The sequence below is a fragment of the Chiroxiphia lanceolata genome, chromosome 6 (genome assembly GCF_009829145.1).
Source record: "Chiroxiphia lanceolata isolate bChiLan1 chromosome 6, bChiLan1.pri, whole genome shotgun sequence".
Classification (NCBI taxonomy): Eukaryota; Metazoa; Chordata; class Aves; order Passeriformes; family Pipridae; genus Chiroxiphia; species Chiroxiphia lanceolata.
In genome coordinates, this window is record NC_045642.1 from 59,026,539 (window position 1) to 59,050,124 (window position 23,586).

Here is a 23,586-nt window from a genome sequence, read left to right on the forward strand (position 1 = left end):
TGCTGGATCATCTAGAGATTTTATTGACCTGTAACTGGTGGGAGCATCTCTCTATACTGAGTAATGATGGATGCTGGTATGAGGAATGCCAGCAGTGCTCACTATTTAACAGTAGGAATGGATAGTGTGTCCTCCTGTTGTTTGTACTTTTGGAGTTGGCTGCACTGGTTGTCTAGAGAAGCTGTGGATGGCCAGGTTGGACTGGGCTCTGAGCAACCTGCTCTAGCAGAAGGTGTCCCTGCCCATGGCAGGGAGTTTGGAACAAGTGTGTCTTTAAGGCCCCTTCCAACCCAAACCATTTTGTGATTCTGTGACCCTAGGCTGGGAAAGGGGAGCTGAGATTTCTATTACTCCTGATGCAGCCTCATCCAGAGGGCTGAATCACTCTGAATACCAGCTGGCTCACTACACACCCATGGGATGTACTTAGGAGACGACAGCAAAGAAAGGAAAAATCTTCAAGGCAGATTAATTCTACTAAACTCCAGGAGGGAAATGCAGTAAGAAGCTTACAACACTGTCCTGTGGCAACACACCCCAGGAGTACACAGTATCTGTGTACTCACAAAGCTGCTGCGGGGGGGAAAGACTCCCACATCACAGGGCACAAGGAGGAAAGAGGAGAGGGACACCTCAGTCTCCGCATCGCCAGTGTCCAGCTGTGACTGCGACAGCGAGACAACAAAAGCCTGCCAGAGGTGGTATATTGTTCCAATATAGAAAGAAGTCAATACACACTAAAAATAACTTATTATATACAGTATATTTAAATCAACAGTCAAATATACATTGAGATGTGCTTCATGCAAATGCCTCGCGGCACTCTACCATAAAAAACATTTTTATATATACACATATAAATGTCACGCAGTATTTAAATGCTAAGTCTACCGAATGATTACCTCATTTACTCTTCTTGACAAACAAAACTCTCTGCTGGGAAAAAGTCAATGAAGTTACAGCTGAGAATACAGCCCAGCAAAACACAAAACACAGCAATGCCAGCAGAAGAATACAGGAGAGATGTGGTACCAGTTTAATTGGAAAACTTGTGCTTGAGGTGCCACGTAGTGACAGCAAGAGATCAGAGGATAGGTTTTATCCTGAGCACCATGAACATAAAATATTGCTACCAGGCACAGACCTGTGTTGGAGCAGACCTCTGTAGATATTAATGAGAGGATGGGAAACACAATGATGGAGACAGCATGAAGGAAAAGCACCTGGAAAGTGTTAACAAGACACAACAGGAATGAGGAAAGCTGGCAAAATTATATTATTTATTTCCTAGCTGCTAATGAAGAGAAAATTTTGCAATGTTATCCTAAGTTTGAGAAATTAAGGGAAAGGGAGGTATTTGGCACAATAAAATGCCTTCCCTGGAGGTCACAACTCAATGGTTGTGGGGCTCAGGAAGAATCTAGCTTTTGTCTGGATCCTGAATCCTTGTTCTTCACCCATGGCCAATATCAACTTTCTGTCTCTTATTACTCAATAAGATCAGCCCATGTTGGGTATGATGGTACAGAGGACAGACACCTCTGAGTATTGATGTTTGGTTTATGTCACCCATTACAGCCAGAGGAAATGCAAGAGCCAGGAGGAAACATCCTAACTTCCTCACAACCTGCAGTTGCCCAAGCAGCTGTGATTTCTGTTTAAACCACTTCTGTTAAGTAAAACCCAACAATTTGCTTTCCAATTTTCTAGCAGAGATGACAAGTAACAGGTCTAAATGGAGCTTCACAGCTCCCATCTGGTTTTTGTGTTTCTTCTTCAACTTTTTTCCAACCCCAGCCTGCCTAATGTTCACTGGATGTAACACGGTGACCGTATAGGTTTTTGGTGAGATCACAGAGACTACCACAGCCCATCTGCATTGCTGCCAAGCAGCAGTCTTCCTTCTGCCTTATCATAGTGATAAACTTGTAGGTTCAGGATTTTATGGTCCTGTGATGGGCAATACCCAATTCCCATGCAGGTTCCCAAATTAGGATCAAAAAAAGCATCAACACCGGACTTTTTCTGCCTTCTACAAGCATTAGGTTTTCCCTGCTCTGTGTACAAAACCTGTCTAGCAACAGAGCTTTGCTCAAGCTGTTCAGCTCTGCAGCAAAATCTCAAAATTCATCCTCCCATGACAAACTCAGGAGCAGAGGGGAGGGAAAAAAAATCTCACCTTCAACCTTCTGTTTTGGGGGAGCAGCTCAGGGAGAGCCCAGTCTGCGGCTCTCCTCTTACTAATTTGTACAGATGGCTTGTGCGGAGAGGAGAGGAGAGGGATTATAATGCCAAAAGTTCTTTATCCAGGCTACAGTATTGACCTATATCTGCTCCATAAAGGTGAAAAAACATGGATAGCTGTGTGGGTTGAGCGGGAACATCTTCCTGCTGCCAGCTGGCAAACAGCTTGGGGATTACAGCATGAGGATTAATAGCCTTTGTCATTTGTAAGTGCAGATGCTAACCTTACTCCTATGACAGACTGATCTTCTTTGGATTCTGTGCCTGTTTGCTGTTCCAGAAAGATGACCTTGGGCTGCTGTGAGAGACAAAATACTTACACATTCATTTCTTTGGGGCCCACAGTGTAGGCTGCAGGAAGGACACGAGCTCACCCTGAACTGAAAAAAAAGGCTGTATGCCTTCAGCAGATCTGGAGCTCAGGAATCATGCAGAGAAACTGGGTTTTCAGCTCAGCTTGATGCCACTGCAGCCCAGCTGTGCTGCTTTCTGGAGTAGAGAGTGAGCAGATTCCCAGCTCTACAGCAGCATGAGCACACCGAGAGCCTTCCCTGCCTCCCTCCCTCCTCACCACCTTCCCACCACTGCTTGGGGTTTTCATTTCTTGCACGACATCTTGTTAAATCTGCACCAGATCCCAAATAAACACCCAAAACAGCTATGTGGAATTATCCTGGACGTCTTTCCAAGCTTTAGGATCTGTCAGCTTCTGGCTGCTTGTATCACAGAAGCAGATGAGCTGAGAGCCAGCACCGCTTCCTGGGATATGAGAACGTATTTGTTGGGGTAGCACATGCTGAAGGGGAAAACGTGCCTCATTCGAAGTGGGAGCTTTTCTACAAACCCTGGATGCTTTGTTTTTTCCCCTCAACCATAGCTGCAAACATCACAGTACATTTTAAATGGAAAGCGGATGTTCCTGCATACTAATTCCTTCAGGCTCTGTTGTCCTTTCACAGAACACAATGCCCATGAGAAAGAAGAAAGCAAACACAGAACAGGTTGTTTCTTCTGTCATTAACTTGGTCCACACTGAGGTGAACGGGTGTCACTACTCTGTAAATATTAAAGTATCACAGCCCAACTAACAACCTTCAAAGTCCACAAGTGGATTAGACAGCAGGGATGCAACGTCTTGATCATGAGCACCATGACTTTAAGACAACCCCTCTAGGAGTCAGCTTCCCCCAGGCCCGGGGATAACATGATGGAGAAGGCCATATTCTCTGCTCAGCCTTTTTGTCCACCTTTCGTGCTGAAGGGCAGAAGGCAGCTGAGAGGCAGAGAGATGAAGCGCTGTGATCACAAAGATTAAAGATGATGATAAATATGGGAGCGGAAAGCAAGCTCTGCAGGCACGCCAGCTCCAAGGTCATCGCCAGCTCCAGCTGAAGGGGAAAACGAACTGCCACCAGAGGAAACGCCTGCTCCTCTGCCAAGCTGCCACCTCCGGCTTTATGCTGGAAAAATGATCAATAGCAGCTGGCAGCTTTTGGTTCTGTGCATCCAGGAACATCTAAAGACATTCATGACTGAAGATCAGTCGACTATGTAAAGCACCAAACAACTCCTCGGGATCTGCAGCCGCTAAAAATATATCTGAGTATTGTCCATGTACCCCAGGAGCCACACAACCCACATTACCTCCGAAGGGAAGCGCAGGCAAGGCAGAGCGACAGGAACGAGCAGGACACAGCAGGGTCCAGCTAATTAAAGACACTGGTAAAAAGGAAACCCAAACAAATCAAAGGATGCAGAAGACCATCCAGGCAAAGCTTTTGCAAATGGACACTTCAGGGAGCCAGCACTGCAGCTCAGTGGGCTAAAAGAGGTACTCATTTCTGTGGGCATCAGCTGAAGATCACATTATGAGGAATATAAACATGGTGAGATCATTATGTTCTGTTGTCGATACACATTAAAACCAGAAGATAAAACAACAGCAGAGCTTAGCAGGACAGAGCAGGATAGCTCCAGCTGGCTGGAGAGAGACCAAGGAAGGAACAGACTGCAACCAGCTGAACGATGCTGTTCAAGATACAGAGCTGTATGCAGGGCACTTGCCCACAATATTCTGGGCCTATACCAGTGCAGTTAAGTTCCTTCCCACACAATGGTTTTGTGGGTTTTCAGGTTTTTTTATTTTCCGATCCTGATCCTTGAACTTCCCATGGCCCTCCCACAGGAAGCTCCTCTCCCTCCCCTGGAACCCCAGAGAAGCAGAGAGGAAGCATCAGCATCCACATGGAGGAAGGCCAGTAAAGCACAGGGCCCAGCCTACCACCCATCACCAACTGTGAGCCAAGGGAGAGTCAAACTTCCCAAGGAATGGAAACCTTTCTGCAAATTCAGTCTTGTCAGCCACTTCCAAAGGAAACAAGGGGTTAAAACACTGACTGAAAGGGCAACGGTATTTACATAAGAAAGACCAGGAGCACAAGCCAAGCCTGTATCAATATTAGCAATGACTAATTCAATCTGTCAATGGGAAGAATTAGAGAAGCTTTGGAATATGCCAGGGCTGGTACAAATCCTTCATTTCACAGACAGTCAACACCAAAAAGAAAAATAAACCACGAAAGCAGCAAAAATCTCAAAATACAACTAGCAAGCACAAGCACCCCCAGCACCTTGTTCATCCCAAGACTCAAAAAAATTCCTCCATTGTTTTAGTAGGAACATAATGAACCCCATGAATGCACTGCTCAAGGCATGGATATGCCAACAGTTTTGGCAGTGGCTCCAAAACCCCAATGGTCCATTTGCTGCATCCCTTTTTACCCCCACTCCAAAATTTTCTGGTAAAATATAAGGCCAAAAGATTGCAGCAAGAATGCAGCAACCTGCTTCCCTTGGACAACTAAGTTTTAATACATGCTCAGATATTAACTTACTCTAAGTAAGCTGTTTTCCTCTTGCTTTCCTCTGACTCCCAATACCTACACTGAAATTATATATTAAAATTCAATTCCCATAATGCCATATCTTTGGAAAAGATCTACTGTGAAAACAGCATGGAAGTCCAAACCAGTTTATTACATTGCTTTTTAAAATGATCTTTTTCAATAGTTTTTTTTAATCATACTGTTATAAATCTGGGTTATCTCCAGTTCACTGCTGAAACACATTATCAACTTACAGTTTTCCCTTAGCTAATCATGAAGCATAAGCAACACTTCACAGGTTCAAGAAGTTATGGAGAAAATCTCAGTAAGTTTATCATACATTCACATTCCAGGTAATAAAATTAATTATAAACACTTGCATATACATTTTATGCAGTTCAGGGAAAAAAAGATGCCGAGACTGGAAAGCAACTGGAATCAGCAAATGTACCTTTTGAGTTGGGCTGTTTCCTCTACTTTTTTTTCCCAGAAGAAATATGTGTGATAAAAAAAAAAATCTAATCTGCTGGTTACCACTCAAATGTTCTTTTTTTTTTTTTTGCATTGGTAATACAGTAGCATTAGCAGTGCAGTCAAAAATATACTTGTTTGCTGAGCTGAATTTGGATTGTATCCTGTTTTGTGACAGAAAGCCCCAGTAGTGCAAAGCAGATATGTCAGCTTATCTAGACAGGAGAGGAGAACCCTCCTGCATATGATACCCAGAAGTCTCCCTGAAAAAATGATACTCAGACAGGTGATAAGAATATACAAAAGCAGGGTCTGTAGAATAACCTGTATCACCTGTACCAGAAGTCCTCCTACATGCAGATTATTCTGTCTGCCTCATGGGGACAGACAGAGCCTGTGTGTATGACACCGAGTGATAACCTGTGAGTGTCACAGCAGTGCCCTCAGGGCCTGGCTGGCCTGGATGTGAGCCAAACCAGCAGAGAGGCCCAATTTTGGTCAAACAGCCAGTGCCAAAATTTGCATTAGTTAGATTTGCACAGCACCATTGAAGGAAGGAGATGGCTGCAGTGCAGTAGGAGGCAGAATTTGGTGCCAGATCTCAGCAAATGACAAAACCAAAACATGAAGTGACTCAGTACAGACAAACCTTTTCAGCAAAATATTTCCTGTGTCTTGCTGTCATCAGCAGGAATGGAGAAATGCCAGTCCTCTCCTAGAGAGCGGGGGGAAATGGGAGATTGGGCAGCTGATAGCATTTGAAGATCTCAGCACCTCACTGCCTACATACCATCACTGCACTTGAAGATGAGCATCCTCCTTTGTGTCACACACAGCACTGCAAAAACAACCACTTAGTCAAGCAGCAGACTGAGACACGTCCCCTATCCATCATCTCCACAGCTTCAACTTGCAGAGACGGGGAAAAAGAACAGAGTGGAAAAGGACAATATAGTCTGAAAAGTTACTACGTGAAAGTGTCATCACCTCATCCAGCAAGCCTGCTTCTTGCATTGTTTTCAGTGAGAGGCAGGAAGCACAATACTTTTTGCTGGTGCTAGTTCAGCAGAGCCCCTCTGGGGGGTCCCCTGGATCCTATTTCTTGCCTGCAGGAAGCTCACCCCCAAGATGAGGTGACATGGTCTGGCATCTTCTATGGCTCAGCATGCCAAAACCAGTCTCCTGTCATATCCCAAGAAGATATTAAAGGATAGCCCTCAGCAAACTGAGTAGTGCTCAGCTGAATCACAGAGAAACCACAGATCTGAAGCCTTCCCCTGTAATGCTCACAGAAATGCTTTTCTGAATGAACCTCACTTCTAAAAACCAAATTAACACATTGGCAAAACAGTGATGCAGAAAAGAGTGATTCAGGCACAAAGGTGGATGTGCAGCTTTTTCTGGTCTTTTGGTATTTGTGATGACAGAAGCCATAACTTCAAGTAAACATCTAAACATGCATTGTATAATGCAATATAAAACTGATGCTTATTATCTCTTGTGCAAACCTATGGCAATGCAGGCTAACAAGTGCGCAGGGTGCCTAATTAAAAATATCAATAGTGTTAAGTCCTAATATCAACTGTTAGTACAAGAGAACCGTAGTAATGTCTAGGCACTTTAAAGTTGACAGAGAATTCAAGAGTGCTTTCTCATGCTGCTTGAAAAATATATCATCCAGTCTACAGTGGTATCAAATGCTTATTTCTAGGACTCAGAAACATGATAATAAAAGGGAGAGGATGTGATCTGCATGCAGGTTAGCCTTTCTGTGAGCTATCTGCGTGTGAAGAATATTTGCAAACTTCATTAATATAAATAAGGGGAGGGAGAGAAGAGAGAGTTTAACCCAGAAGAAAACAGCATCAGAATCAGCCTGTGATGATTAAGCCTATGACAAAATCAGCAAGACAACAACCAAGGAAAGGATTTTGTAGGTATTCCCACTGCTTCTCTCCAGGGTTAATTATTTGGATGTAGAAAATACAGGACAACCTGGAAAGACAAGAACTAAACGTGCTTCCCAGGCCTTGCCACCTTTAATACCCATGACTGCTGACACCAAGCAGCCAGGTTAAAGCACACCTGCCCGGTCAGAGCACAGTGCTTGCCACGGGATAGCTGTTTTTTGCTGGCTGAGAACAAGGTAAGACAGCCCTTTGTCCCAGGATCTGCAGGTTGCCCTGGTAACCACTAGGACTCCAGCAGCGTGTGCCACCTGCAGACCTGCGTCCCCTGCGATTCCTTCATTTCCTGCCAGTGGCTTTGCTCCTCCTCTCCGCTGCTGTTCTGACCCATGGAAATCCAGCCGATCATCTCCTTGCGCTTCATGCTGCGCCTGTTGTATATGGAGATCAGCAGGGTGACATCAGAGAGCTGGAAGAGGGCAACCTGGAAGATGAAGGTTTCCTTGTAGACAGGGTTGGGCTGTCCCCGGCGGATGGAGGTCTTGCAGCGAGACATCTCCTGACCCACAGAGTTGCGCAGGCAGAGCTTTCCATAGGTATCTAGGACAGAATAAAAGAGGAGATAATACCTCTGGCACAGGTAACAGACTAAATGGAATCCCCAAGTGGTCAAAAGACACCCCAAACCCCTCCAAGTAGAGCAGCTTTGTCTGCAGTGAATAACAGAGGAGGGCTGGACATCTCTCCTTGGTAAAATCCATGGGATAAGAAGCAGCAGATGAAAGCACCTCTTGGATTTTCTCATATTAAGCTGTGGAGAAAAGGAAACTGATGTGTGTTTCAGCCCTACTCTCTTGGAAAGAGCAGGGTATCTGGTATCCAGCCCTAACAAACCTGTCTACAATTAACTGAAACTATGAGCATCTCTATGGATTCTCCACATCAAATGGTGTGTTTCCATCTTCCCTTCCTCTCCCTCCAATCAAGCTTCATTTGGGCTCTCTTACCCAGGTTTCCTTTGACTGCCCTTGTCTCTCCACCACTCTCTTTTGGAAGAATGCCTCTGTGACCTATTGTTCGAGATACCAAGCAAAAGGATCTTGAAAGAGAGGGAAAAGAAACCTGCAAACACAGTGGCATGATTTATCTCCCATGATAATTTCAAGTTTTTTCCAAATTCTCATATTACTCTTTTGGTGGACTCAGGGTCAATTTTATTCACTGTCTAAATCAGTACAAGGAGTAAACATGCCTAGGAAGGAATGGTTCAAGTTAGTGTTCCTGTAAATCTGTTCTTTAAACTCTTGCTGCCTCCTGTATTAATTAGTTCACCTCTGTTATGTGCTTGTTAATATTGTGGTCTCAGAGCTCCCAATGCTCCACAGATCCAGCTCAGTTTAAGTTTTCACCTTGCTCTGCACGTGACAGCGACAGATTGCTTGGCTAGACAAGTCCTCTGCTAACCCCTTCGTAATCTGTGCCTGGGTTCCTGCAAGTGAGTATTATTTCAGAGTGTGCTGAAGATAGGAAATAAATAACAAGCCTCCGTCTCTTGTCTACAGCATTTCTATCCTCTTCTGTTCCCGTTTGATGTGCTATTTTACGCACTTATCTACTGAGCAACACAAGGTGTGAAATTACACTTCAGGTGTGAAAACACTTCTATGTCTCCAAAGCAGGGCTTTCCACTCCTCTCAAACTGTTCCACTGAAAAAGCTGTCAGGAGACTGACAATCAAGGAGGAAATTGTGAGCCTGCACAGCTGTACAGCTATCGAGTTACTGCGGGGAAAGTTCAGCCCAGTCATTAGCTGGGGGGGCCAGCTTGGCTCCCAGCGTAACACTGGCGATGAATTAGACCTTGCCAACAAAGACCTACTTGTTGCACAGAAAAGCAGAGCTTTGATTTAATTTCCTGATGGTATCTGGCAAGAAAAAAAAAAAAAAAAAGGCAAAAAAAGAGCTTTATTAAGAGGTGGACTTATTTCCACCTTACTATTCAGTGTTGGTGGTGCTGAAATCTGTAACAACTTCAGATCCATCAGAAGCACAAAGCCCAAGAGAGGACTCTCTCTTCTACCTCAACTCAATGTGGAACTCTGTAAGATAACTACCAGACAAAACTCTTGCAGTGTTTGTAGAGATGTCACTTTGTTTTGGACTGACAAACCACAACATGCACTGAAGCATTCCTCATGTGTGAGTCCTGGCTGCTGGTCTAGGCTGCAAGGAACTCCCTGGAAATAAAGATAAGTGAGGAGAAGGGGTTTTATAGATTTTTTTTTTTTTATGTATTCATTCTCTTCTTCTGAGAAAGGGATTTCCAAATAGCAAAAGATCTCCACCAGGCTAATTTTTAAACACAAACAAACAATTAACTAGTACAGTTCCCTGTTTGAACTTTAAAATTTTTCTTTCTTTCAAATTAAAAGCTCACATCTTCACATAATTTTAGTGTATTTTCCAAACCAATCCCATTTACAGGCAGAAAGATGAAGTATCTCACTTCTGATGGAAGAGAAGTGAGTGCTGAGATCTAAGAATTCACAGAGATGAGACCCCCTCTCTTTGCTCCTGGCCCAGTTCTTCCATTATTCTCTGGATATGTCCTTGGTGTCACATTACTTTTCCCTCTACCCTCTGAAAACTTCTTAGTTGAGGGCATTTGATTGGGATCACAGTAGGAGCTGGGAACAGGAAGGGCAGAGCTGGGGCATGGAGCAGCACTGGAATGATCCTGCCCCTGGACCCCTTGGCAGTTACTGGCTGTGTTTCCCTGCCTGTGCTGGGGCAGGGAATGGGCAGAGTGGAGAAGCTGTATGCAGCCAAGAACTGCTACCAACACCCTCACTACTATCCCACCTGAGTATGGCAACGTGCAACATAACCAACAGCAAATAAAGAGCTTTTTTAGACTATCTTCCCATGTTACTTGAGGGAAAGGTCACCCACACATGCCTGTATCTCTTCTAAGAAGACAGGGAGAGGACTGAGGTCTAGATTTCACTCCTAGTATACCTTCATGTCATCCCTCCTTCTGAATTTCACCAGTACTGGCGGCTCAGGTGGGATTCATCACACCTAACTGCGGCACACTCATTTGAACAGCCCCCAAAGGAGTCAACCCATTTATAATCAAAGAAGCATATGGCATAATTCAGCAGTGATCTAGTAGGCAGTGCTGCCATTATAGATGATTTAGGTTTTAACACTAAAGCAAGTGCCACAGCTAAAGAGCCCCACAGGATACTGTTTCAGGATGCCCTGCTTAATTCTTGAGGCCATGAACGGAGGAGTTTCTTACCAGGATGTTAGATCTCTGACTGAGGCCTCATCTTTTGCATGTGTGGGGTAATATAGCTGGCTTTGAAGAAAACTGAGCAGTACACCAACAATGACTTAAACCAAAGTCAGAAAATGTGGCTTTTTCTTTAATACACATCAGATTTTCTACAGACTTCTGCACCAAGACCCTGCCTGTACAGTACCAAGGTTGGTGGAGACCCTGCACGTATCGTCTGGATCAGGCAGGGATGTGAAGGCTGGAAGGAGATTGTGCTCAGGGTAGAGATAATATCAGGAGCCCTATTCATGCCCATGAAAGCACAGGCACAAAACCAGTGCAAGTGACAACTAAATCAGGCTGCTAATTCTCCTAAAATTTATTCCACTGAGTGTATTTTACCAGGCAAAAGAATCAAGATTGCTCGAACAGAAATAAAAGAGTAGGTGTGGATCATATATTTAGCATCTGAAATTTGCTTTGCAGAGTTGGTACATATGAGACTGAGCTGTTATTCTGCTTCACTGACTACATTTAAAGATTGCAGTTTGCCCTTTCTGCATTGCACTCCTTGCAGCATCTTTTTAGGTGTCTCATCAGAAAACATTTCCTAGTCCTCCTTGTGGTCCAGTCTGGTCCTCTGAGATGGAAAACTCTCCCCTCCTGTCGACTTTGCCAAAGAAAATCCATCCCCAGATATACAGTGAAATTAGTGAAACTACGGAAAGGATGAACTTGACAATTTACTGAGGAATGTATGTGTAAGAGCATCTATTCATTATGAAGGCAAACATTTTCCATCTAATTACATGCCCAGATTCAGTAATGGCCTCATTACAGTGGTGTCTCAGCACTCTACACTCTTCAGAGTGTTTATTTTCATGCCACCTCTGTCAAGCACAAAAGGAGAAAAGAGATTAGGGCTCACATTCTTTAAAATGCCTAAGTGCTCACCTATTTGGGCACCCATCTCACTGACATGAAGAAGAGCAAGACCTCTTAATATCTGGGAGTGTCTGAGACTGCAGCTTGCCCATGGTTACACAAAAGTCTGTGAAGATTCAAGAACGAAGTCTAATTTTGCCAAGACCAGTTTTAGCACTGCATCTACCAGGCTCTCCCTTCCATACAGGTTTTGGAACAGAAGTTCTTGCTGCAAATCATTTTCACCCTGAACTTATCTTTCATCTCTGGTATGAGTAGATTGAACAATGTTCACGTATACATAAAATATCAACACCTCTGCATTTAATACCGGAGTGAAAAGAGCTAAATCAAGGAATGCTGCAAGAAGCCAGACACATTTTGGGCTAGCACTGCATCATCTTGCTCCAGAGGTCTGGGCAAATCTCTCCTTGTGCAGACTGCTCTGTCTCTATCAACACTGCCCCAACCATAAAACACCTCTTGAGAGCTCATCTGCAAAGGCAATCACTTTATCCACGATTCTTCTAATGACCCATTTCTGTCATGATCCTTCTCAGGGAGCTAACTGATAATGACAACTCAGGGGAATAATCAGCTCTAATTTATGCATTCCCGCTTTTGGAGCAGGGACCATAGCATGCATTCTGCTTTCATTTACCCTAAGCACTACCATTATTAATAAAGCTGACCTGTGAGCAAAAACACTGCCAATACAAAAGCATCTAAGCCCCCTGCTTGAATTTATATTTAGAAAGGAAATAAACAACCAAAGACTCCTGACTCCTCACGTCTGTGGACTGCAGGGTACCCCACGGTGCCGCATGGACTTTCCCACCCGCCCTCCAGGCAAGCTAGCTCATTTCCAAAAGCAGTATAACCATGTCAGCATGCTGCAATCCAGACTAATAACAGCCACAGCAGAATAAAGCCTTGGGCCTGCAGCTTAATTTCCCCCAGCTGGCGTGCCCACGCTCCCAGCCTACATAATAAACGGCAGCACCGCGCGGCGAAGCAGCCCCAGAGCTCAACTCTGTGCTACTCTGTACTGGCAGCTCCATGCCAGGTCTCAGTTTGAGAACCAGAAGACCATTAGTCCTGGCTTTACCTCCCCATTAAACCAGCAGTGGGGCAGAAATACTCTGAACTGGGCTCACTGCAGCTGGATCAGTAAAAGAGCAGGGAGAAGAATTAGACCCAAGCTTTTGATCCCAACCCCACATTGTGAAAGTCTGGATTTTAGGCAGCTTGTGGCCTACTCTGTAAATCATACAAGAGCTGAGAACTGCCTACTATGTTGCTGAGAAGCCAGCTTTCCTTCCCCTATTCCACCAAGTCTCTGCTGCTCGGGTCTCCTCTCCTGGGGCTTACAGCTCTCACACAAGGGAGAGGCTGGAATCTGGCAACCTTCACAACATGAGTCATCAGAGAGCAGACCAGCAGCACCTCTAATTTAAAATGCAGCAGAAAGGAATGCACTGCTCCCTGGAAGCACTTCTCGGTCTGAGGGAGGGAATTGCCAGCAGCAATGACATGCAAGAGGGGCAGGAGATGAGGGCTCCCTGAAAGCAAAGTCCAGGTCTCTCAGGAAAGAAAGCTGTTTCCAGAGACATCTTAGAATCACAGAATCATAGAATCTGCTAGGTTGGAAGGGACCTCAGAGATCATTAAGTCCAACCCTTGATCCACTACCGCTGCAGTTGCTAGACCATGGCACTGATGCCACATCCAGTCTTATCTTAAAAACCTCCAGGGACAGAGAATCCACCACTTCCCTGGGCAGCCCATTCCAATGCCTGATTACCCCTTCTGTAAAGAATTTCTTCCTAATATCCAACCTAAACCTCCCCTGGCACAGCTTAAGACCATGTCCTCTTGTCTTGCTGATAGCTGCCTGGGAGAAGATACCAACCCCCACCTGGCTACAACCTGCTTTCAGAGAGTTGTAGAGAGTGAGGGGGTCTCCCCTGAGCCTCGTCTTCTCCAGGCTGAACAACCCCAGCTCCCTCAGCCTCTCCTCATAGGACTTGCGCTCAGGTCCCTTCACCAGCCTTGTTGCTCTTCTTTGGACCTGCTCCAGCACCTCAACATCCTCCCCCTTGGAGCTCAGTTCCTCTGTGATCCTTCTCTGCTGCCTCAGAAACACACCATGTCCACCCCATTTTACAGCACCAGCCCTCTGGGACATGTGTTAGGCTACAGAGCCAGCTTACCAGCTGCCTGCACTACCCAGCCCTGAGGAGGTGCAGCTTTAGTGCAGGCTGACCCAGCTAAAAGAGGACGCAATCATCTCTCCAGATGCACAAGGTGACTCTCCTCTAACAAGGGCATTTCAAAACTTTCCACATTTATGCATTGCTGCTGCCTCAGAGAGGAGATGGAGAACTCTAAGAGCGAGCTTATCAGGAAGCATGGTTACACACCTCAGCAACAGCAACAGCAGTGGTAGGGGCATGATGTAAGGATGCTTAAGCCCGGCTTTTGTCTCCTCCAGCAGTGGTGCCCACAGGCATGGCTTTATTACACATCCTGTCATCAGATCTCCTGCAAACACTGCTCTGTAAAGTCACTGCAGATTTGCACTAAACATTCAGCTCCAGCTGAAACTTGGAATGAGGAGAGTTCTACTCCGGCAGCAATGGCTTTTTCTTCTGCTTGTTTTAGGAGGGGGGGAAAAAAAAGGGTTTTTCCTTGTTTACAGCTATGGGAGTGGGAGAGCATCGCCATACATCCACTTCAAATGCACTCCTTTGATTCAGAAATACCTTCATTTTTATGCCCTGTAACATGGATTACACTTTTCATATACCTTTTATAAATATAAAGCTATTGAAAACATTACTGGATAACCATGTGCTATCTTTGGATGTCTAATTATCATAGAATATCCCCCCCAAAAATCTCACAATTGCTCCTTGGAAGTCCATTGTTCTGACAGTTGTCTTTCTAAGCCTAATCAGGTCTCACATGTGGTGGGAAGAGCTGTGCCCAGCCAGTTCATCCAGCCAACAGTACCCCAGTACACACACCTTAGTAAAGCTATAAAAATATGGCATATGCTGGTTACCTCCCCCAGTATCCAGCAATTTGTGACTCAAGAACTTCCTCAGTCAGAGGCAGTGTCTTTGTACTTAGTGATCCTCTGTGGAACTTTGAGAACTTCTCCTGCGTTGCACAGAACTCAAGTAGATTTCTACCATCCATGACATTCTGTAGTGAGGAATTCAACAGCGTAGGTGAAGAGCTGTCTCCTCTTCAGAACCCACTACCTCCTCGCTTCCTTTTATGATCCTCTGGTTTTGTATCAGGAGAAGACAATGAGTAAGTGTTGTCAATTCACTTTCTCAATGACACTTGTAGACCTCTGAAATCTTCCCCCATCTCCCTTTGTTGTAACATTGTAGGAGGCACAGTCTATTCAGCTACAGCTCGTTGGAAGCTGTTCCCATAGCCCTGATTGTCTCCAACACTCCTCACCACATCTTTTCAGTTCTACCATATTCCATTTAAACAGAGGGAGCCAGAACCGTACACAGGATTCATTAGACCACTGACTGTGTATTTACAATCAAATATCAATTTTTCATTTTGTCCACATTTGTTTTGGGTTTTTTTCACTACTGTTGCTGATCCTTGAATTGACATTTTCCTAGAGCTATTTACTACAAGACTAATATTTCACTCCCAAGTGAAATATTGAGTCCATCCAGATTAAGTTTGAATTCCACATGTGCTCCCATGCAATACTTTACATTCATCCACACTTCATCTTCTGCCTCACTGCCTGGCTGCTCATTACTAAGACATCCTTCTGGGGCTACTTGCATCTGGCCTCATCTTTCTCACCCAGAACAAAGCTTTCTCAGCTGTTCTTATTGTAAGCTTATTTTAGCTTTTCAAGGATGGGCAAAAAGAAGTGCAGAAGGAGAGGTGACTTTCCTACAATTTTACTGTGACTGACTGGCAAGCACTTGGCAACAAGAAGCTTCCCAGAAAATCCCAGCTCTGTTAACCAAGCTCTCTGGAGGACTGAATCCACCCCATCTTGCCCTGGCAAGGTCCCCCTTCTATTACCAATGACATGGAAGCATGAATCACAAAGCTTTAGGAGCTCAAGCAAGTTCCCTGTTCAGAGCAAGATATGCAGGTTAAAAGTTATTTTTTTTATTCAACTTCTTGGTCTGATTTGGAGTAATTAAAGGAATTAACCTGTGCCTTAGTTCTCCAGGAATGTAACACGGTTAATAACTTTACTTCCCTCACAAATAATCTGATAAAATAAAATCCACTAATGGCTTTCAAGCACCCTGATACCAGAGCAATGCAGATCCTAATGTAAGGATCCTAAATTTTCTGTGGGAGCATTTTCTCTGTTTCCTGGATATTGTTACCTGTGGCTCAGGCAAATGTTTGTTTTCAGAAAAGTCTTTAATTCAAGAAGAACTTTCTCCTGTTACCAATAGAAATCCTGATAGCTTGTTCTCTCCCTCCTGTCTTTTCCAGCATTAATGCTATTGTATTTGTTTAATGGGGTTAATATGCTGCTGGTATAATAATGATCATGTACGGATGTAATTATAATGTGTGATTAATTCTGCAGCTGTTGAAAACCTTGGAGGACTTTTCTTAGGCGAGGGAATAACTTTACAATAGTTCTTCTCAAATTGCGTTACACGCAGACATAAACCCCAAAAAAAATACAGAAGGGAAAAGAAGGAAGGTTGGATTAGAGGAGAGAGAGCTGCACCCAGCACAGCAGCAGATGAAGGTTTAACATCACATGGGCAGGCATCTCTCTGTTTTGTGTTTATACGCTGACTAGTTCAAATGATTCCTGTTCCATCACTGTGATCCCAAGGTATTACTACCATGCACATAGTATGTAACTGGTTATAAATTTTTAAAGATGTCTCTGACAGTGGTGTAGGCTTCTCTTGTTACATTTTTTATAATAAACACCCTTTAAACGAACATGCTGCGTTTTGTTCTAAGAAGATGCAAGACCACAGAACAAAATATGAACTCCTACAAAATGTTAGCACAGGTTAATGTTTTTTTTACAAGAACCAAATAGAATGAGGTGCACAGCACACAAGCTATTAGCACTAAAATACCAACAGTGTCCACATCTGACAAAACTGTAGATGCTTTCCTGCATGAGGCTTTTTGGCACACAGATAATTTATGGTCCGATGCTGCAGCCATACTCTTGAGTGCTCTTAAGTGCTCTGAATTATAATGGATCTATTTATGTGATCAGGGATTGTAGGCTTAGGCCTATAACTCAGCATGTTACCCAGAACAATACCTGGACACTTATCCTTGCCCAAACTATCCTTAAATCGCACAAATGTGACCCGAAGAGAAGACACAGATTTAAGTTTCTGTAAGATGTCCAGCTGTTTTCTAACCTGGTTATTACTCATGTAAGCACCCATGACTTTGATATTTACCTGACTCAGTTTAAAGGTGAAGGAGATGATGTGCCCAGGAAAAACTGAAACATGCACTATCCTCCTTTTCTTCTCCAGAAAACCAACTCTTTCAGCCTCTGCAGCCTTTAACACTTAAAATCACCAATGCCCCAGTCCAGTTCCTTCTCCTGCTCACAGTGAAATCCCTGTGCCAGGATGCCAAGAAGGAAGCATGCATGCTATAAGAGTACAAGTGGCAGAGAAGAGGATCAAGGTGAGCAAAAAACACAGCTGGAGACTCCACTGTTGTTCAAGACTCTCCTACCATTTCCCACAGCTGCAGCTGGCAGCAGCAGGCAGTACCAAATCCACTGGGCTGCAACAGGACTACATATGGGTCCTGTGTAGGGTCTGTGCTTGCAGGGCTGGGAATAGAGATGGATTCTGTCCATTGCCTTCTCCTGGTCTTACCATAAATGGCTGCCCTGAATAGCAGTTTGGGCTTGGTATTTAAGTGCCCCAAAGCACTATTATATCTGAAATTTCCATGATACTTTACAGAAATCACTCCCTCTGAGCCTCAAACAACAGAACCACATACAGGACCTATTTAAGAAAACACAAGGGCTCTTTCCTCACCCTCCAGAGAGCAGGATACCAGCTTTAGTTTTCACCTCTTGAAGGACTTATTGAGCATCTCATTCAGCCACCAGCATGTTTCAGACAGTAACGATCGGACCTCACAGCACTCCCCTGCAGTGCCTGAGGAGTTATCAGTGAAATGCTGCTCCAGCATCTGAGACAAGTGCTGGTTTTCTTCCTTCTTTTTAATTTCCTTCAGTTTCTGCTTCACCGGGTTTTCCTTTTCTCACCACACCGCTGGGAACTTTGTAGGCACAGAAGAACAATTCGGAAAGCAGAAGCAACAATGCAACTTGGACTAAAAGAAGCAGATTGTGATAGGTTCAGAATTTGCCTATAATCATTTATGGATCTCTGTGTTTCACCTAAAAGCTGATCTAACACTGAGAGACACTGGTCTGACAATGTTAAAGTTCTTTTGGATACGGAAAGGATGTGAAGAAACAACTCGAGATAGTCTTAACAGCAAAAATGAAAGAACTGCTATGAAACAATGTATGGACTGTTAGTTTGGCTGACAGAAGACTTTGGCTATCTTATCAAACAGAATAAATTAGATTTATCTGAAGTCCCACAAACATAGAAATGAAAAATTCAGTCAGAATTTAAAATAAAAAGTCCCTCAAGGAATGCCTTCTTTGCCCGTATCCTGCTTCTGTTCTTTTGTCATCAACAAACACAAAATGTTTTTAATAAAACATCTAAATGTTAACAAGAACATGCCTTTAAGTAACTCACATAGAGACCTCTGTTGCTACAGATAATAAAAGATGAGCTAGGACTACACAGACTGGGGTCAGGTGTTTTACTGTTGCACAGGCTTGCCCTTAATTCTCAAGGGACTAACTGATGACAGATTATTTTTGTAATATACTCCAGCATAGTTTAGTAGAAATTTGAGTTTTCACATCCATACACTGAAATATTACATAAATATTTTGCTAGATCTGGGCCAAAGAGCAGAGTATCTTGCAAAAGCAATCTTGGCATTTTGCAGCTACAGATACTATGTCAAATCCAGCGAAGGCAAGGAACTGTCAAAGGTTATTATCTTTGACAAGTAGGCAAACATCACGAAAAGCAAACACACCAACAGACAAACAAAAAACACACATTATTTCACATTGCCATCAGTTGCTGGTGTCAGACAGGAGGCAAAAGGACAACACAGGATGAATACAGTGCTGCCATTCAACCCCTGAATGAGGCATCCCAGCAGCAAAGCAGATAAGACCAGGCGCTATGGCTTTGTGACTCCATCTATATCATGGACAGCAGCACTATCCATCTCAAGGACTAACTACAGCTCAGGCACTAACTAAACCTACTGTAAGGCAATTTCCACTTTTTCCTGTAGGACTGGAGGAAAGGAATTCAACTATTGTGACCCTGTTGTGACAACTTTCCAATTTTCCTTCTGCAGAAGATTTTCTTGTGCAGCAGCCGAGAATTCACAGTAGGAGGATCCCCAAAGGGCCCAAAGCACCAGGTCACCCAGCACTCAGCAGCACAGCAAGGGGACTAAACAAAGTATAGCCCTGGGAAACACTTAATGGCACGAGGCAGGGCCCCTGTGGGTCACATGGTAACACATAAACACTTGGAAAGTGCTTCTTTTTTTTTATGGATCTGCTGAGAATTACCCTGTGCTTTGGGTATAATGACACTTTTGCCTTAATCAGATGTTGTAAAGGTATATGCAATAAAACAGACATTCAGATATTACCATCCCATCAGCTGTGTCTTCATATGATTGCCTCCAATTACCCTGTAACATTTACCAACACATGCATCTGAAATAAAGGCTTTTAATTTTTCATCAGGTACTCTGCGAGGAAACCCGGCTCAGAAAAGGCACAATTGAATATCTCGAGGAAGAAAATAAAAAGCAGATTTTGACTCAATGGTGTTATTTAATAGCAGTGAGAGTACTTACCAGGTGGCCTATTAATTGCGAGGTTTCGGAAATGACTGCCTTTGATCATCTCCACCGACAGCCGCCCCGTAGTGGCATTGTATGACAATCCCACGAGCAGCTCTGGCACCCCTCCATGCGACAGGGACTGTGTTGAAGAAGCGCTATCACTGTGAGAGATTGCTGACAGACTAAGCTGAGAATCTGCACTCTGCAGGGAAAGAGCACCGAGAGAATCATCAGGACATTCACCACCACCCTCCCCCAATTTATATCTTCTAGTCTCATTTGGTAACAGCTCTCTTAAGAAATTACAATAACTAAGAATTAATTATGCTGGGGCACCAGGAGAATCAGAGCGTCACTTTTACAAAAACACATCTCTGAACTTTCTCTTTAAAGATGAGGAACTCTGCATAATGTGTTATCACTACTGTAAATCAAAGCCTCTGAGATAACCAAACATCCTACTACATTAATGCTCAGTCAATCTCCCTTGATAATGGCTTTTGGATGGAATACAGTTTGCAGTTTGGGGTTTTTTGGTCTGTGCATTTTCTTACTTTCTTTCCTTGCTCCCAAAATGCTCTCTCTATTCCCTCTTCACCTGGAGTTCGATGTTTTATTCATTTTGTGCGCACAGCCTCTCACTGAGCTTTTTGTAGACAATGAATCATGACAGAGCTCATCTACACAAATTGATTGGCATAGCCAGAGCTGGATACAACTGTGATGTGCTTGGAAAATTAGGAAGCAGCACAGCCAGTTCCTCTTCCCGTGACCCACCTCTCCAATTCCATCTGTCATGTAAAGGAACATTACTAAGCATTTCTGGCAACATGGAAACTGCACCATGTGGAGATATACAAGCTGGTAGCTAGGGCCAAATGAGGTAGCTCCTGCACTGGCAGTAGTACAGGTCCACCAACACAATGGTGCACAAGAATCACTGTCCTTATTGAAATTAAGACATAATTAGCCTTGGTGGTTCCTGGATCAACCTACTATTTCTGAATGGCACAGCATGTGATGATTCGTGTAGATGTAGTACATACACATGGTTTGATGTCAGCTTGCTAGCTGATCTGTTGTTAATAAAGTACAGCTTTGCATAGGGAACAAATATCCTGTGCTTCCCCTTCCTGATGACTTTTTAAGTGACAGCAGGACAGATCCACCACTCACGTGCTAACAGCTCTGAATTAAAGACATCAGGTAAGGCTGGTCCCCGCTCACCAGACAAACAATTTTATGGATCCCATATGTCTTTCATCAAACTTACACTCAGGTTACTTCTGGGCTCCAAGACCAGTGTCACCTTCAATTCCTCTTCCTGGCTGATGTTGCTCAGGTAGAACAGCTGCTCTCCCATCATCTTCTCTCCAATCATCTTGTGCACTGCGTAGAGGCGGAAGCGAACGGCGTGGCTGCTTAACTCCTGTGGTTCCAGCTTACTGAAGGCAATTTTATCCTTGAAGACGGGGATGGGTCCTCTCTGAACACTCGTTTTACCCCTCTGTTTCTTGCCTGGCATCAGAACTGTGTGCACTTGCCAGGTGTTCACACCGCTGCGGTCTTTGTCTGGGATATCCCTGGCCTCCAAGATAGTAACCACCAGCTTTTGACTTGAGGGTTTATAGTCGAAGATGACATCTAGATCACCACATTTACAAATGGGCTCATGAGCACCATGATGAGCTGGTACACTGTTCACTTCATTATGTTCCTGCAAAGAGAAGGAAGAAATAACACCTCCACTGGAGTTCAACTGTCTCTGTGATCTGAACTCCATTTAAAAAAGATTGTTCTTCCTCGTGCCTGCAAGAGTAGGCAGTTGCTGTGCAAAATAAAGACCCCACTGTTTCTTGAAAGGCCAATGATTGTTAATTGCCTGATTTTGTGTGATATTCCCCACACACTCTAGTAAGCAATAGCACTTGTTGAAACATTTCCAACAAAAAGCTTCATCAATATCTAAATGTTTTGCAGGAGGCAGTTAATTTGGAAAACATTCCTCATAGGGAAAAACTCAACAAAGGTTTTTTTACATTTCATTCATGTCAATTTTGAGGCATTAACAAAATGTTTTGACCAACTTACTTATGTAAGTTTGACCAACTTAAATGTTTTTACCAACTTACAATGTTACTTTGAACGTACATTGGAGTTTTTTGTCAAGACGTATTTTTTGCATTAGCAAAATCAAACAATTCAGCCAAACCTGCTAACTTTTTAGATATTTTGTTCTGCTATAAATTAAAAAAATTAAGCACTGTGGTTCAGTTTGATGGGAGAGGAAACCACCATATCAGAATTTCTTGCAAAATTGAAATTCCATTTCTAGATGCTACCCTATATTTCAATACTTTTCCTACAGCTAAGGCAATGATAATGGAGAAAAACAGTCTGATTAAATACATACTGACTCTTTATACCCTTTTTAAATCTCCCAAGAGAAGCATCTGTTCCTTCTGTTCTGTTTGGATACTAATACATTCAGAATAAAAATTCAAAATAAACAAGCACAACATGTGCAGACCAATCCACACACAATCTCTTACCTACTTTTAAAACAAAAATCATCTTGATAAAACAAGATAAAAACATGGATGCTCACCTTACCTTTTGATGAGTGGGCGTGTGCATTTCTGTTCAAAAGTGCTTTTTTATCTCAGAGCTAGAATGTGCTTCATGTGATAAAGGAGTTGCTATAGTGATCAATGATTTGTATTTAAACATGAGTATACACTGTACTAGGGAAAGATTTTCAGTTAATAGCCAGAAGGTGAATTAAGGCCTGTCACCAGAATCTGAGTCACCCTCCTCCTCAAACATTTCTCTTCTTTTGCATTTCAAGTAACACTTTTCAACACAGGAATCTTATTGTTCAGAGAACAGATGATGGGCCTTGGGATGTCTGATGTAATTGTCTAGAGTGGTACGTGTCTCAAACAAGGCCTCAGATAAACATCAAAATTTGTGTTTACTTCCTGCCAATCTACTTTCCTAGTGCTCAGATTAATCTGCCATGACATGCAAAGATCCAGCTCTCCCTATTTTCCGAGGTGTTTAAGACTTGTGCACGTGAATACAAAAGTTCAAGTGTGCAGACTGAGGCTGGAGACCTGCTGTCAGACATCTTGCAGAAGTAATGTCAAAGGGAGAAAAAAACAGCACTTGGGCAACACCTAAAATGACTTGGTTGGCCACAAAAACATAGCAGGCTGCAAAAAACAAAAATGCAAGGTAGGCCAGGTTGCCTGGAGAGAGTGTGGTGTTATGCAAATGTTAAGTGCTGCTCTGTGTAGCTGTCAAGTTATTTCTGTCTGGCTGATGAAATAATATTTAAGAAGGAAACTTAATGGGATTGTGCTTGACTCATATTTCCCTCCACATTTTCATCCCTTCACACTTTTATCTGTGCATTTGCTACTGAGGAGATGGAATCAAAGCACATTCAAGGGCTGCTGCTAAGGTGTGGAGACAACCGTGCTTGCAGCATAACTTTGCTTTCATCCACAAGCCCGAGCTGGAGAAGGTGAACTCCTGGGCACCATCATAAACCCACGGGTACGAAGATCCAAGAGGTAATTTCCCATCCCAGCAGGGCTAAGTATCTTACCTTCTGGCAGCGTGTAGGGCAGGCTGAAGGTCAGAGATCTGGTTTTTGACTGAACAGCTAGAAAGGATTTGGATTTCAGGAAATGTCAAATCGTGCTACTGGAGCTGCAGTCACATCCACTGCAGAGAAAAACTACGTGAACTGGAGGCAGAGAGGGAAAGAGAAATGGCACACTCCGTGGCAGTAACCTTTCCATGGGCAACCAAGCTTTAGAGACCTCACAGGGTCCCTAAAGGCCCTTTCTGTGCTATCCAGGACTCACCCCTGTACAGGTTTGCTT

General features: G+C 43.6%; 1 protein-coding gene across 5 annotated transcripts in view; it reads right to left on the reverse strand.

Annotated features, from left to right (window-relative positions):
* Nucleotides 1–744: 744 nt before the first annotated feature.
* The window catches only part of SYT16 (synaptotagmin 16), a 109,777-nt gene continuing 86,935 nt past the window's right edge, over nucleotides 745–23,586 (reverse strand). For all 5 annotated transcript variants that reach the window (XM_032691445.1, XM_032691444.1, XM_032691442.1 and 2 more), the window contains 3 exons: nucleotides 20,967–21,410; nucleotides 19,706–19,895; nucleotides 745–8,107 (listed from right to left, as the gene is read on the reverse strand). In XM_032691445.1, the coding sequence (XP_032547336.1) occupies nucleotides 7,794–8,107; nucleotides 19,706–19,895; nucleotides 20,967–21,410 (948 nt within the window). In that variant the 3' untranslated portion in view covers nucleotides 745–7,793. The remainder of the gene's footprint in view (nucleotides 8,108–19,705; nucleotides 19,896–20,966; nucleotides 21,411–23,586) is intronic.